Raw genomic sequence first — 17414 nt, forward strand, 5'->3', positions numbered from 1 at the left:
ACACACACACACACACACACACACACACACACACACACACACGTTACAAAAACGCTCACATACATTCACTCACCTGAAAGTCCGAACACAAACATACCAAACAAACACTTCCCGTAACGTAGCGTCACTGCATAAGCGTGGATTCGACATTCACATTTGTGCTTATGCACTTTCACTATTCTAAAGTTTCGGCTTCATGGAGTCGAAATGCTGAAATTCGAGATTTCAGCATTTTGGGTATATGACGTGAAACTACATATACATACACATATATATATATATATATATATATATACACACACACACACACACACACACACACACACACACACACATCTACTTCCAATTAGGGGAATCCCAGAATAACGACTCCCAGTTTACCAAGAAGATAACTGGAATATGGCCCCTGGTGTAAGCTTATTTATTGACAGGCCTTAGACCAAAAGAAGTCACTTACAATGACAGCAAGCCTTACAGCTTCAAAACAGAGTTACACTGAAAGCAACTGTTTTGAAATCTGACCCGCAGTTTTTTTTTTTCCCTTTGAGAATGCTTGAGTGTGTAAATATTTTTATTTACTTATTCATCTACTTACTTAAAACTAAACGAACAAATTCCAGGCAAGGAAAACTAAGTCCACTCAGTTTTATTAAGCGCTTTTCGTCATTCGTATTAGAATGACTTCTTCAGATAAATTTCAACACACAACTTTCAGCTTTTATATCCATCCCTATACAATTAATTAGTAAGTAAACCAATTATCCAATTAATTAATTATCTTGTAGTTTAAAAATGGAAGTAAGTGTGAATAAATATACACAATACTATAAGCATGTTACATATATTCAAAAACGTAAACTTTGACTAACAACGCTCATAAATTAAAACAGTGAAATAACCATACATTAACTAAGTACATATGAACTTCGCAAGTTTAAAAACTTAGTACTTACACCTCCAATTACTATAGTCAGGGAACCTGGACTACAGATAAAGAGAACAAGGTAAAATAAAATAGAATAAAATAAAATAAAATATCCCTTAAGTTTGGTAAGAATGTTACTATATTATTAAGTGAGCCAAATAAGATACATTTATATATACAATGTGCCTAAACTCTTCTTATCTATTCAGGCTTCTGAGTTTTAGAAGACATGAAATGTTGCAGTGTTCATTTAAACCTGGCGCCAAGAAAGCATTGGTTCTAAGTTGCCAGGACAATTCAAGCTCTTCCAAAAGTAGGTTAAAGGGGCCTCTTCTGCTGTCAAGTTGCACTTGATCTAAACCCACGAATTTAAAAGTATGGTTGGGATGGGAGAGTATATGTTTAGCTAAGGCATTTTCAATTTTCATTTTAGAGATAGCATTGATGTGCTCATAGATTCTATCTCGCAATCTCCTCTCCGTTTTCCCTATATAGAAGCATGGGCAGTTCATGCACAATGCTCCATATACTACCATTTTTGAGTTACAGTTTAATTTATAATTAAGGTTATATATTTTATTATTGATCATGTGACTACTACCAATCTTAATGTGTTTACAATAATTACAACTTTCACATCTGAAGGTCCCCTTTGATTTCTCTATTGTAATTTTGGCTCTACTTTCTAATAGTACTTTAAGATTTTTGCCCCTCCTATAGGTCACTTTTGGGAGGGTACCAAACTGGCTAGAACATTTCTTGTCGTATAGTAGGATGGTCCAATTTTTAAACAAGATGTCCCTTATAGTGTTACTTTAGAGATTAAATGTCGTGATGAACATCATACTCGAATCTTTAGTCCCAGGGCTATGTTCTTCTATGTTGAAACTATTCTTATGTTCCAATAAGCTACCACTAGTGTTAAATTGCAGGTCCGAATGAGGTTGATCAATTAATGTATTTCTATTGGTAATATTCGACCCCTTCAAGAGTGGATTAATCACTCCATTTTCCCTCTTGGACTTAACCTCTTCAAATATGTCTTTAAGGAATGCTTTAGGATATCCTCTAAGGCTAAACATTCCCTCAAGTAGTCTACATTCTTGAATGAAGTTGTCATCACGTGTTGTCATACGGGCTGCCCTAATAGCTTGACCCTTCACAATCGCTTTTTTCTGAAAGTGAGGGTGTAAACTTGTAAAATGTAGGAACGAATTACTATATGTTTCTTTCCTGTGTATCTTGGCAAAAAATTGTTTGTTCTCATTATCTTTAATTAGCTTGACATCTAAGTAGTTTATCGTGTTCACCTGAAAGTCATATGTAAATTTAAGGAAACTAGTAGTACTGTTCAAATAATTTACTAGTTTAAATGCCATATCTTTATTTCCATGTAAGCAAATAAAGATGTCATCTAGAAATCGTGTGTAGTATTTAATATAATTTGAATATTGGTCCGAATTCATGATGTAATTCTCCTCCCAGTAGGCCATAACAGTATTTGCAAAACTAGCACCTACTGGAGACCCCATAGCCACTCCACATTTCTGTAGGTAATAGTCATTATTGAACAAAAAATAGTTGTTTGTTAAAATTATATCAAGCAAGGATGTTACCAAGTATACTTCTGAAGTCGAAGCTCCTTTTTTAACTAGATAAATGTTCACCCATTCAAGGCCTACATTGTGTGGTATTGAGGTATAAAGGTCCATGACATCTACCGTGAGGAAGTTAAATTTGTCATTGAATTCGATTCCATTAATTTTACTTAGGAAAGCCCATGAATCCTTACTTATTTGGGTTTCGGTAATTAAGTATTTCTTTAGGATGTTATCAACTAGTTTTGCACTTGCATATGTTATAGAATTCCTACAGTCTATTAATGGTCTAAATGGAGGGTATTGTAAATTTTTATGTAATTTTGGTGTAGCGAAAAGCACTGGTATTTTTGGCCATTCTGTTTTAGTATAATTGTACATGTCTAGGTCAACATAACCTTCAATGAAATAATCGCTGAAATGACTCTTGATGAGTCTATATGCCAAATTAACTTCGTTGACACTCACTCTTTGGTAAGTGTCATTATCTAATAGTGTGGAAACCCTCTCAATATAGTCGTACTGATCAAATAAAGCTAGACCCCCCTCCCTTGTCTGTTTTTATCGCCCTCACATTTAAAGTTTTAAATAGTTTTAAGAAGGCGTTTTCATCAGGGGTAATGTTCGATGGTCTGCTATTCTTTTTGTTGTTATGAAACACATTATTGCCTTTAATGGCTAGATTCCTAAGATCCAGTTCCATAATGCCTTCAAATAACTGGAGGGCTGGGTGCAGGGGGGGATTATAATCACTAGGAATATGGTAAATAGAAGCAGTGCATTCTGATTCACCCAATAGTAAGTTCAAGTTAAGTTTTCTAACAAACATTTTCAAGTCTTTGATGGTCTGCACCAAGTCCATATGTTGGTTCGGTATGAATGTTTGACCCTTTGATAGTAGTTCCACAAAACAAGGGTCAATTTCTACACTGGAATAATTGTAAACTTTAAAGTCCCCAGTTTTATTGGTAATAAGTTTGGGTAGTCCAAGTCTATTGACTATCTCCTCGGTTTGTTCAAGGGGCGCTTGTTGTTTTTTTGAACCCTTTGATCGTTAAAGTTCTTCTTTGGTATAGCCCCTTGGTATGCATATTCGAAATTGTCCAAACAGTCATTTTGGTTATAGTACACATCAGTCCTCTCTCTGTTCCCTCGCAAACGGTTAGCCCAGTTATTACTTTCAGTTTCTTGCTGGTTACTTAAGTTTTGGTTGGATTGAGCCCTTCCATTGGAACGGCTCACTTCATCATCGTCAATTTCAACAAGAGCTTCTCTTTCAATGACCGGGTTACTATAAGCTGTTTGAGACGGTGGTGGTTTAGGGTAGGCTGTGCCATTTTTATATGCTAGACGATCTCTTGCCAGTTTTTTGTTTTTATTAAGTTTGAGCCTGACCAAACGTTGGTCAATAGTAGAAAATGACCTGTCATACTCAAACTTGTAAGGAGGAAATTCTGAATTTGATAATATTTCCTCGTTAAGATCTTTGACTTCATTAGATAAGTCTACAATCTGTTAATTTTGTCTACATTTGAACCAGCTTTTCTGGCTGTTTTTGGTTCATTACTTGAAGACTGCTTTACTTATTGCTGATGCATCTGCAACAGATTACCCCAGTTGAAAGTGCTGTACTTTCTGTTCCTTTTCCTGACACATTCTGTTTATTCCCACTCCATCAACAGTAATGCTTCCTGTACTATTCACCTTTGGACATCTCCCATAATTGTTGTGCCCTTTCCCCATATAACAGTAGGACCCATCAGTGCAACAAACTGAAGACTGACTCAAAGACTGACTCAGAGAAGTTGACCATGTTGAGCAGGCATGATCTACCCTTCACAAAACCAAACTGTGTGGGATCCAGAGTTTGGAGATTCCCTATATCCTTGTTTATTAGGTCCACGATGATGCATTCCATAGCTTTGTATATCAGACTCGTCACGCTAATGGGGCGATAGTTCCCAGGGTCTGTAGTCACTTCTCCTTTGTGGAGAGGGATGACTGTAGTAGTGCACCATTCAGTAGGGCCAAAGTCTGAGGTGAGGCTGTGATTGAACAGGGCACACAAGTGAGGTGCCAGTTCATTCTGTAGTTCATGTAGAACACAGCCTGGGATATTGTCAGGTCCCATAGAAGCTCTATTCTTGGCCTTGGACAGTGCTGTTTTAACCTTTGCAGCAGTAATACTGGGTGCTTGGCAATCTACTGGTATTGTGACTAGTCCCTTGGTGGGGGTAAAGTTGGCGCTGAATCTGTCAGCCAGTATATTGGCAATATCTGTTGGCTCTGTATACGAGGTACATTGTGCAGTAGCTCAGAGCAAATCTAGGTATTGCCGTGGATATTCTTTATATAACTATAGAAGGCCTTATGGTTGTCTTTACTAACTGCTGTAATTCTGTTTTCATAGCTAGCTTTAGAGGATTTGATCAGGGATCTCAACTTTTTGTTGAGGCTGACAAAGGAGTTTTTCCAGTCTTGGGACTTCACCTTATTCCGCATCTGTTTCCTCCTCCTGTTGTAGAGTTTGTTTATGGCAGGAGATCACCAGATTGTCTTCCTTTTTTTGGAAAAGAGCATCTTGGTTCTATTGGGTATGGTGAGAGCCATGCATCTGTGTACGTGTTTCTACAGTGCATTGGTGTAGGATTCGGCGGTCATAAAACTGATCTCCATTTGCATGGGTGCCGTGAAGTTAGTCACCTCTGTTTTAGGAGCCCAAAGTTAGCTTTGGAGAAGTTTTTCATGGTGGTTACCTTTGGGGGAGAGGGATGTGGATATCCAAGGTGATTAGTTTGTGGTCAGATCTAACCAGGGAGGAGCTGACTATTGGTGTAGAGCAATGGTCAACTATGTTATTAAAGACCAGGTCAAGGATGTTGCTACCTCTAGTGGGGATAAGAACGAGCTGGTTCAGGGCATTGGAATTAATGAATTCTGGGAAACGGTGGGCAAGTGTATTGGTATACGAGTAGTTTTCCCAGTTAATTGAGGGGTAGTTTAAGTCGCCCAGGACGAGAGTGTTAGGTTGGACCCTAATATTCTCCAGGGTACTTAGGAACGTGGAGTATGAGTCTTGAGACATGGCTGAGGACCAATAGCAGACTACACCTGAATCACGGTCTTACCCAATGTTAGCTGCACCTAAAGTATTTCAGATGCGTTATGTTGGGCTACCAGTCTGGAGTTGTGCACATCTTTTACGAATATGGAAACACCACTACATTTGGAGCTTTGGTCCAAGTTCTGGGGCCGAAAGATGTGGAATGAGTTATAGCCTGATACTGCAGGGGTTCTTTCTGCTGCCTTGAACCAGGTTTCTGTTACAGCACAAATGTCGATGTTCTCCATTTTAATGAGTGCTTCGAGCGAGTGCATTTTGAGATTCAGACTTCTAGCATTGAGCAACATGACCCTCAGATTGCATTTGTTTGTAGCTGTTACAGTGGTAATTTGGTCTTTGGAACACCGGCTAAAAAAGGCACTATTGGAGTGGCAAGAGCCTTGGCGAGTATCTGGAAACCCAGGGGTGACAGATGCAGGCCATTTCTGGCAAAGCATCGAGATCAGTCAGTCATGTCTTCCCAGGCAGAGAGATACTGGATCCCCTTAGAATGACACCAGAAACTTAACCAATTGTTGAAATCAATCATTTTCTGCTTGTACTTTGGTATCATTCTGGGTGATGGTAGGATGCTGCTCAGGGCTAGGGTCATACCTGCCTGGGCTACATAACCCGAGAGCTCCTCCATGTTTCTTTTCATGTAGTCCAGGGAGGTACGTCTCAGGTCATTCACACCAACATGTACAATGACAGAGTCATATTTGTACCTGTTGCTGAGGGACCTGAGTGCATGTGTTACCTGGCAGATCCTGGCACCTGATAGGCAGCTGACTGTTACTTTCTCCTTATTCAACCTAGTGAGTGGGACATCAATGGGCCTCACTATCGAGTCACCTATGACTAGTGTGTTGGGCATGCTGTTTTACCTTAGGGGCTTTGGCTGAGTGGCACGCTGTTTAGGAGAGTTATGTGTCTCGTGATTAGTGTTGTGTTGTGGTGGTCGAGTGCATTTCTGCCGTAGAGATCCCTGCTGTTTGGGTAGAGACATATATGTAAAAGGCACCTCAATGAGCAGTTACAGTATCAAATGAACAGCACTGCTCCAGACAATACGATAAAACACATCCACTGCATATGTTTCCATCATCATTAAATCAAAACAACCGGTGGTGCAGCGGATGCGTTGTTACCTCACAGCAAGAGGTTCTTCTGTTCGATTCTCGACTGGAGTGCCCTCTGTGTGGAGTCTGCATATTCTCCCCGCGGTCGAGTGGCCTCCAAAAGACATGCGTGAATGGACGTGCCTTCGCTGAAGGTTGGGCTGGCAACTCGGCACCGGAGTTTTGCTGTGGCGACCCCTAACCGGGAAATGCCGAAAAGACAAACAACATTAAATCAAAACAACCAAGAAACTATGTTGCAGAAAATATTTAAAAAAAAGTCCACTGATGTGTCTGCCTGGGAAAAAAGTAGCTCATATAAGCACTACTTCACTACAGTTCCAAGACTGCTAAATGTTTCCTGTCAGCATGGGGCTGCAGATAAAAATAACACCCAGAGGAAACTGTTAGCATTTTTTGAAGTGTTAATTACTCTTCCCCCCCAAAGGTACTGAAAACTGAGCTCATAGACTAAAAGCTGCCTGAAAGTAAACAAAAAGATCACATGACCTACTACCCTAATCAAAACAATCAGACAAGCAGAGAATCTTGACACTCGCCCTTTAATGTCTTTCCAATTACTGCTGCTTTGTCTTTCATCTCTTGAGAAATGGCTTCTTCCTCTATGACATGCAGAAACAAGGCAGTTAAACCTCTTAATGCTTACCACCTATTTTGCTGTCTGTGATAAATCTCATTTCCTGACACAAAGCTACCAGTTTTCTGGGAAACTGTCTTACAAAAAAAGAAATCACTGTAGCTGTCCATGGAACATTTTTTCTAACTACAAATTATACTTCTGTGCTTCTTAACAAGTGTTTGTCTTTTCTGCTTTTTCCCGGTTAGGGGTCGCCACAGCAGAATGATTGGCAATAGATTTTTTATGGTGCCGAGTTGCCAGCCCGACAGCCAACCTTCAATGAAGGCATGCCCATTCACGCATGTCTTTCAAACACCACTTGACCTTAACAAGTAAGTTCTTAAAAACAGGCTTCTTCACTTCTAAAAATACAATTCACTTCTGACATTGTGTAATATCTGGATGTTAAACAGCATTCTCAAGAAGTGACAAAAGCAAAGTAAACATGTTACTAAGACTCTAGGAGATCTTTATTCTGATTTCTAGAAAAAAGTGTTACATATGACATATACTTTCTGTAGCTAGACATTAAAATATTTAAAGCTATATATATATACCCAGATGCCAATGTCGACAAGAAATAATTCTTCACGAAGACAGCTGTGGGCAGTTGTCATAGGCTTACGGAATGGGCACAGCAAAACTCACAAACCTTTCAAAGGAGTACAACAGACAAAGAACAAGTAGCAGAGGGATGGCAGTACAGTAGCTGCACCCCACAGTATTCAGACACCCCCAAATTATCCCAACATGAGAAAGAGCTATAAATATCAGATGTGAGAAAACAAACAAGGTCTTAACAGCTTTATATTTTAGAAGGATTAATAAGGTGAACTCACCCAGTGGGAAGGCATTCATCAAGTCTCTTGTTTTGGTAGCCAACTGAACCATTCACTTGATTGCCAGGTGTACAGGTACTAGCTTGCAATGTCAGTTGGTGACAGAAACACTTAGCCCTGAAATTCAACAATCAGAAGCACAATTTGAACAAGAATCATCAAAAGAAATATCTGCTATTAATGCAAAGCATATCCAAATTCATCTTAAAACAATCCAGAATCCAATACAGAGATACTTATCTTTGCCTTCCCCTACAGAGGTGTGAAGACTACAATTCTCTTCTGGCACTCTGTATGCTAAGAATTTTCTTTTAAAGAAATACATCAAATATTTCTGTAGAGTTTTGCATTACATTTTTCTGTATCTTGCTCAGCTGAAGTGCTGTTCATACCAAATGATAAAAAAAAATGCACCAGCATTCAAAATGTTTAAAAACTGTTTACTATTTTAGATATGAACATTCATGGAAAAGTACAGTTGTGTACACTTACCATAAATGTAGATGTTGTTGTTGTCTTTCGGCTTTTCCCGGTTAGGGGTCGCCACAGCAGAACTCCGGTCCGCTAATGATTGGCAGTAGATTTTCACGAACGCAGAGGGGCCAGCTCAACGTTCAACTTTCAACAAAGGCACGCCCATTTACGCATGTCTTTCGAACGCCCATACAACGTGTGGAGGACATGCAGACTCTACACAGAAGGCACTCCCCGCACTCCAGCAGAGAATCGAACGGGAGAACCTCTTGCTGTAAGGCAACAATGCTACCGCTGCACCACCACGGAAGTTACTTACCATAAATGTAGATGTTTGAGTGTATTCACTGTTGCAGTCATCACCTGTGGGGTATCCCTGCTGTGGTTGCCCTCAGCCGGCCTGAATACCAGAGCCAATGATATTCTTCATGTTTCACTGTTGCAGTCATTACATTTGGGTTATCTGCTTGCAGTAGCCTGCAGTCGGCCTGATTATCAAAGTCTTGGGGCCCGAGTCGGTTGCTGTCTCATCTTTAGTGATGTCAGGTAGTCAGGGGTATAAAGCATGCAGCCGACGCCATAACATCAGTCTTTCTTGCCGTGCGGTGCCCAAAGCAGAAGCAGTTCGCAAGTGCCAGTCGGCCGACTCCTGAAATTTTCATTTTTGAGTTTCAGAACCGAAGTCTTCAACTAAAGCGAAGTACCCCGTTGGGGAAACTTTTTCTTGCTCTAAACCGATGTCAGTAAAAGTCAATAATTGTATTTCTTGTGGAAAGCAAATACCTCAAAGATTTTCATTTGTACTGTATTCCTTGCATAGGCCCTGACCATGACGTACCGCGCTGTCGGTTTTGTGCCTTATTTAAACCACAAACTATTTGTCGTTGGTACATTTTCGCTTCTAAATAATATGGTACTCGGTTCAATTACTCAGATATGTCTTCGTTAAGCCACCCGACTACCGACATTCCAAAAAAAGGCAAAGATAAAGCCAGAGATAGGCCGCCGAGGTCCAAAGCTGCTGACAACGCTTCTCCTAAGCTAGTCACCAGCTCGCCGGTACTCAGTGAGGCGCTTTCACACCCCTGATACCCGCTACTTCGGATTCACAGGCCTCTACTGAGACCCATTCGGAGTCTGGTATGCCGTGATATGCTTCAACTGTGGAACCTGCGGATTTCTCTACCTTGTATGGGTCCGGAGCCGCTGTGCAGGCACTGGCTTCTGAGGGTGTATTCAGGCCTACTGACTTGCATATTAAACAGACGCCATCTTCTACTTCTAGGCCAAAAACTCGAACCATGCCTAGGAAACCGATGCCCAGACCGTATGGTCAGGCCTCTATGCTTAAAAAAAAAAAAAAAAGAATGACTGAATACCTTACTACTTTAATCAGGGGAAGCCAACCTTCCCCCTCTAAGAGACCTTAGACTGAAATTGCATATGACACTTCTAACCAGGATTCTGACCACCAGGATTTACCCTTATCTACCTATGAGGATTCTGATGCAGAGGATTCTATTCTCTCTGCTTCTCCCCCAGAGGATTTTTCTTTTGGTGAAACCTTGCATACTCTTAGGGAGCATTTTCACTGGGAAAGCTAGGATTACTCTGATTCTAAGAGGAGGCTTAGAGATTTCTTACTCTTGCCCCAACACAGGCCTTTAGCTATCCCTCCTGTTCTGGACATTGCTGACGATGCCTTTCGGAATCTAGCTTGGCCGCTGACTCTTCACTTCCTGCTCCCACAAAACAGATATTATAGGATTCCTGATTCTCACAAGTTCCTTTTCAAAAATACTACAGCGGATCCTGAGACCATTTCACAGGGACCCAAGGGCATTACGGCTACTACTGCGAAAAATCCTACCTCCTCTGATAGAGATTCCAGGGACCTGGATAGATGGGGTAAGAAGGTATACACCTCTGCAACCTTGGCCATCAGGGCCTTAAATTGCCAGTTTCATTTGTTAAAAGTATCGGCAGCATATTACTGGATTGCTTAAACAGCAAATGATGTTGATTCCTGACTGTGCTGAAAATAAGGACTTACAGGATTTAATGCATTCTGCTGAATAGGTTGGAAAACATACTTTGCAATGTGGTTTTGATTCACTAGAGGCATCTTGCAGGGCTGCTGTCACCGGGTCTGTACTTAGCAGGCATGTTTGGCTTAAGGAGCAATCTTTGCCAGATCATGTTAAAACTAAATTGCTGGATGCTCCCTTAAATCAGGACCGCCTGTTTGGTGACAAAGAAGAAGTTCTTAAAAAGATGGAGGAAAAAGCTAAATCTAAGCAAACTGTTAAAATTTCTTACAAGTGCAGCCTCCTAGATTTAGTAGGCATTGGCCTCAAAAATTTGGTCCTTTCCTGCCTCTTCCAGGCCTTCTCAGTTCAAACCCAGAACCAGCAGAACACCCACACTTCAGTCCCAGGGTACGCACAGGTCTAAGCAGTGGGGGGCTCCCACTTCCAAATCAGGAAGTAGTAAGACTTCCCCCTATGGTAAGCTGTCTCAATAACTTAACTGAAACTTCCAAGCACTTCTCAACTGACTGCCCCTTTAGGGGGAAAGATTGCTCTGCAAGCAAAAAATTGGGAACTCATTACCCAGGACAAATGGGTTTTAAACATAGTTTCCCAAGGATACAGATTTCACTTCCACACGATACCCACCCCAAACGGTTGGCCAGATCTACCCCCAAATCAGTGGGCAGAAGCTCAAAAGCAAGTACTATCTCTCTTAAGATTAAAGGCTATTCAGACTGTACCAGAAGAGGAAAAGGGACAAGGTTTCTACTCAAGACTTTTCCTGGTACCCAGAAAAGACAACTCATAGCGTCCTATCCTGGACCTGTCTATCCTAAACACCTTTTCGGTGATTCCAAAATTCAAGATGCTAACTCTTCACCAGTTGCTTCCCATGATAGGCAAGGATGCCTGGTTGGCAACACTGGATTTAAAGGAAGCCTACCTGTACATCCCAATCGGGGAATCTTGCAGAAAATACCTATGCTTCAAAGCAGGCTGCATGCACTATCAGTTCTCTGCACTGTCCTTTGGCTTATCTACTGCGTCCAGGGCATTCACAAAGTGCCTATCTCCAGTCATTGCAATTTTCAGGCAAAGAAATATTCAAATATTCCCATACCTGGACGATTGTCTATTTCAGGCAGAAAGCCAGGACATACTTCTGCATCATCTGGCATTTGTACAAAAGGTGCTAACTTGTCTGGGGTGCACCATAAATGAAAAGAAATCACATCTGGTACCCTGTCAACAAATTATATTCCTGGGAGCAAGCTTGAACACAACTTCTCAGATGGCTTTCCTCACGCCAGAGAAACAAATTCATTTGCCAACTTACTTCAAACTAGTGACCACAAAAACCCTGTTATCTGCAAGGCAAATACTGCAAGCCTTGGGGTTCATGCCCTCGTGCATTCTTCTAATTCCATATGCAAGACTGCATATGAGGAAACTACAATGGTATCTAAAAAAAACTATGGTGTCAACATTTTCAGGATCTAGAAGCAATGATTCCTATCATACCTTGCCTACTGTTAGAATTCCTTTGGTGGGCAGAGGCCTGCCACCAAAACAAGGTACTGCCATTCACTCTACCCCCTGCCGCCCAAACCCTAACAACAGATGCATCAGACTATGCATGGGGGGGCTCACCTGGCAGGGAAGTGCATTCAGGGCAAATGGAACCCAAGTCAAATGCACCTGCATATCAATCAAAAAGAAATGTTAGCTGTACAAAACGCTCTGACAGCCTTCAAGGACCACATTCTTCCAGGACAATTAATGGTAAAGATGGACAACATTACTGTTATGTGGTACATAAACAAGCAGGGGGGACCCATTCTTACCCCCTCTGCAGACTAGCCATGGCTCTGTGGAATACAGCCTTGAGCTACCAATTGCATCTACAGGCTCGATTCCTGCATGGAAAACTAAATACACTGGCAGACGAACTAAGCAGAAATCTCATGGACCCACACGAGTGGAAACTGGAACCACAGACTTTCAAAATGTTGATCAACAAATGGGGGAGCCCAGATATAGACCTGTTTGCCTCCCCCCAGAACTACCAATTGGACAAATTCTGCACAAGGACTCCTCACAAACAAGCTTGGAAAGTGGATGCTCTGTCCTTCAGCTGGAAAAATCTATCAGTTTACGCATTTCCTCTTCTGCCTCTCCTCTCCAAAGTACTACTAAAGATCAAACAGGACAAACCAAGGATGATATTGATTGCTCCAGACTGGCCACGCTAACACTGGTACCCCCTCTTGCGCAGTGTGTCACAGCTGGCCCCAGGGCACCTGCCTCAGACCCCTACCCTGCTATCTCAGCAGGAGAGCCAGATTCTGCACCCCCAGCTTCAAATCCTGAACCTGGCAGCCTGGCTAATCACCTACTCTCTCCATTACCATCCCTCAGTAAACAAGTGCTGGATGTCATTTTGGAGGCAAGGAGGCCTAGTACTAGAAAATCTTATGCTGAAAAATGGAAAAGATTCTGTGCCTGGAACCAAACTCAAGGAATGGCCACATCAGCTCCCAATTTACCTCAGATTCTTCAATACTTAACTGAGATGCTTCACAAGGGCCTTTCTTTTTCCTCCATCAAAATTCACGCCTCAGCCATTTCAGCTCATTACAACAAAGAACCACCCCTCTTTTCTCATCCACTGCTCAAGCAGTTCCTCAGAGGGGCCAACAACTTAAGACCACCCAGGAGAGCCCCAACTCCAGCCTGGGACCTTAACTTTGTATTGGAAAAACTCACTCTTCCTACTTTTGAGCCAGCTGCAACTGAAGAGTTAAAATTCCTTTCTTGGAAAACAGCTTTCCTTTTAGCAATCACTTCAGCAAAAAGGGTATCTGAATTACAGGCCCTTATAGCAGTGGAGCCTTTCATCATCTTTCATGCGGACAGGATGTCCCTCAGGACCAATCCATCTTTCATGCCCAAGGTGGTATCCAGTGTGGCTCTTAATCAGTCCATTCATTTGCCAACCTTCTTTTCTAATCCACAGAAAAAAGGGGAAGGGATACTGCACTCCTTAGATGTGCACATACAACTTAGATTTTACTTGGACAGGACTAAACCTCAAAGGAAATCTGAACAACTGCTGGTGGCATTTGCTGCAGGGGCGGAGGGGAAGGCTATTTCAAAGCAAAACCATTTCTAAATGGATAGGCCATTCATTCATTTCTGCTATAAGCACCATGCAAAACCTATCCCACAGGGGATTAGACCCCATTCAACGAGGGCTGCATCTACCTCTACAGCCTCTCTCAGAGGTGTCCCTACCTGAGACATCCTAGAAGCTGCTACCTGGAGTTCTGTACATACTTTCACCAAGCATTACCATTTGCCAATTTTCTCTAAATCAAGAGCTGGCTTTGCCACTGCAGTCTTGCAGGGCCTTACAGCTGGTCCTAATGCTATCTAAATTCCTCCTCCCATCCTTAGCTTTGGGAATCTACCCAAATGTAATGACTGCAACAGTGAAACACAAAGAACATAGTACAGTAGTGTACACTTACCATAAATGTAGATGTTCGAGTGTATTCACTGTTGCAGTCCTTGTTACCCTCCCTCCAGTCCCTGACTTCTTTTAGCTATACCTCTATTCTCCTTTACTATACTTAAAAGCTTTTTGGTGTATTTGCTTTTTTGTTGGAAGTATAACCTTGTAGATATATATATATTTATTTAATTGCTTCCCATTAAGGGAGTGCCTGACATTTGGGGCAAGAAAAACTGATGTAATGGCGTCGGCTGCATGCTTTATACCCCTGACTACCTGACATCACGGAAGATGAGACAGCAACCGACGCAGGATCCAAGACTTCGATAATCAGGCCGACTGAGGGCTACTGCAAGCAGATAAGCAGAGTTAGTGCAGAATGGCACAAAATACACTGAACCGACCGATATCGCCAACATCCTGGCAGACAGGTTCAGCGCAAACATCACTCCCTCTCACCCCCAAAAGGGCTAAATGACCATATCTCCCTTCTGAAGATTTCTTGTTTTATCAGTTTTTCTTGCCCTAACCAGTCAGAGGCCCACGTAAATATGGTAAGGTGGTCTTGGTGGCAAAAAGCCACCATTAGAAACTTAGGTCTCCCTAGAGAAAGAAGATATAAGGGGGAAGGAGGGTGGGAAACCAGGACTGCAACAGTGAATACACACGAACATCTACATTTATGATAAGTGTACACAACTGTACTATGTTCTTCGTGTATCACTCCTGCACTCATCACCTGTGTGAGGATTCCCAAGGCTGAGGAAAGGGATTGTAGGATTTGTAAGAGACCTAGGAATGGGTCAGCATGCCTTGCAGAACTGCAGAGTAAATCCCTGCCCTAGCCTTAGAAAACAGAGGTAGGTAGTAATGCTTGGTAAAGGTATGGACAGAAGTCCAGGTGGCAGCTTCCAGGATGTCCCTGGTGGGAACTCCTCTGAGGAAAGCTGTAGAAGTGGAAGCTGCCCAAGTGGAATAGGTTCAAATAGACTTGGGGGGGGGTTCTTATGCAAACTGTAGCAGAGATGGATACAGTGTGATATCCATTTGGAAATGGTTTGTTTGGAAATTGGCTTCCCCGCTGCCCCTGGGGCAAAGCTGACAAGTAGTTGCTCTGTTTTCCTGAAAGGTTTAGTACAGTCCAGATAGTATCTGAGCTGTCTGTGCATGTCTAGTGAGTGCAGAATTATTTTCCCCTTGTTCTGAGAGTTAGGAAAGAAGGTGGGTAGATGTATGGCCTGGTTGAGAGTTGCATTAGATACCACCTTGAGCATAAAGGAGGGATTAGTCCTCAGGGATACACTGTCTGCATGGAAGATGAAGAAGGGCTAAATGGCCATCAGTGCCTGAAGTTCTGAAACTCTTCTGGCTGAGGTGACAGCTACGAGAAAAGCAGTCTTCCGGGAGTCTTCCAGCTGAAGCAGCAGGTTTGAAGGGTGGTAAAGTTAGTTTTTCCAAAACATAATTTAGGTCCCAGGCTGGAGTGGGAGTTCTGACATTAGAAGCCCCTCTGAGGAAATGTTTAATCAAAGGATGGGAGAACAGGGGTTGTTCTGTATCAAAATGAGCTGAAATGGCTGATGCATGGATTTTAAGAGGAGAAAGATGAGACCACTACTAAGTAGCTCCACTAGGTAGTCCAGGATAAGAGGAATGGAAGGTAGTGAGGTATTGCCCCCTCTGGACTGGCTCCAGGAGCAGAATCTTTTTTTCCTGTGTAAGGTTTTCTGATGCTGGGCCTTCTGGCCTCTGTGATAATGTCTAGGACCTGTTTGCTTAACTGGGGCCCCTTGTCTGCCTTTAGAGTATTAGCCATGCTGATAGCTTGAGAGTCTGCAAGTCTGAGTGCAGCATCCCCCCCCCACCCCCACCTGAGTTAAGAGGTCTGAGATTATGGGAAGCTGCCTGGGAGGCTGTAAGATCAGGCTGCGCAGAAAGGGGTACCAATGTTGTTTGGGCCAATCTGGAGCAATGAGGATAGCCCTTGGTCTCTCCACCCATATTTTGATCAGAACCTTGGGAATAAAAGGCAGAGGAGAGAATGCATACACAAAGAGGGTGTGTCAGGGTAAGGTCAAGGCATCCACCTTCCACGCTAGGTGGTGATACTCCCTGGTACAGAACATTTTCAGCTGATGGTTGAGATGCAAAGCAAAGAGATCCATCTACGGAGTCCCCCATGCCTGAGTGATTTGTATAAATATTTTTCTGTGGAGCTGCCATTCGTGGGGGTCCAGTAAGTTTCTGCTTAAGTGGTCTGCAAGGGTGTTGTTAATTACTGGTAGGTATTGGGCTATCGGTGGAGTCTCATGGAAGCGGCTGTCAGCCAGAGGTACATTGGCTAGCCTGCACAGAGGGTAATATTGGGTCCCTCCCTGTTTGTTGATGTACCACATTACTGTGGTGTTGTCTGTTTTGATAAGGAGAACCCCTGGCTTGAGATGGGGTTTGAAGGATGTCAGAGCCTTTTGTACTACCATCATTTCCTTCTGGTTGATGTGTAAGGGGAGGTGCTGGACATCGCAAAGACCTTGGGTGCACCTGCCTTCTAGGTGAGCTCTCCAAGCTATGTATGAGGAGTCGGTGGTAATGATCTGGCCGGTTGTCGGAGGGTGAAGGAAAGACCCTTGTTTTGGGTACAGGCCCCTGCCCACCAGTGAAACTCTGTCCTTATACAGGGGATCAGAGGTAGAGAGGTCTCTAGAGGTTAACAGTGCTGACACTAAAGGTTTTTAGGTACCACTGAAGTTTCCTCATGTGAATCCTGGCCAGAGGAATTAGAAGGATACAAGATGCCATGTACCCCAGGGCTTGCAGGATCTTCCTCGCAGTGAGGTGACTTCTGGAAGCCAGGTGGGTAAAATAGAGAGGCAGGACGCTCTGTTTTTCTGGGCATAGGAAGGCCATTTGGGATGCTGTGTCAGGCAGTGCTCCGAAGAAAATGATCTTCCAGGAGGGGTGTTTGCCTTGATTTCTTCTCGTTGATGGTGTATCCAAAGGAGGTTAGGAGGGTCTTGACAAAGAAGAGGTCCTTGAGGAGCTTTTCTTTACAATCTGCCTGAATGAGGCAGTCATCCAGATAAGGGTAAATTTGATTTTTTTTTGTCTGCAAAAGGCTATGGCCAGGGCTAAGCATTTGGTGAATACCCTAGGAGCAGTAGATAAGC

The 17414-nt window shown here is 42.6% G+C and overlaps 1 protein-coding gene across 1 annotated transcript in view; it reads right to left on the bottom strand.

Annotated features, from left to right (window-relative positions):
- Positions 1 to 17414, bottom strand: part of SETDB1 (SET domain bifurcated histone lysine methyltransferase 1) — a gene marked incomplete in the record, with an annotated part of 3089600 nt that overhangs the window by 1186209 nt on the left and 1885977 nt on the right. Inside the window, 1 exon segment of the mRNA XM_044080041.1 lies at positions 8227 to 8343. Coding sequence (XP_043935976.1) covers positions 8227 to 8343 — 117 coding nt within the window.

Source organism: Protopterus annectens, chromosome 8.part0, assembly GCF_019279795.1.
Source record: "Protopterus annectens isolate FY-2018-M chromosome 8.part0, PAN1.0, whole genome shotgun sequence".
NCBI classification, from domain to species: Eukaryota; Metazoa; Chordata; order Ceratodontiformes; family Protopteridae; genus Protopterus; species Protopterus annectens.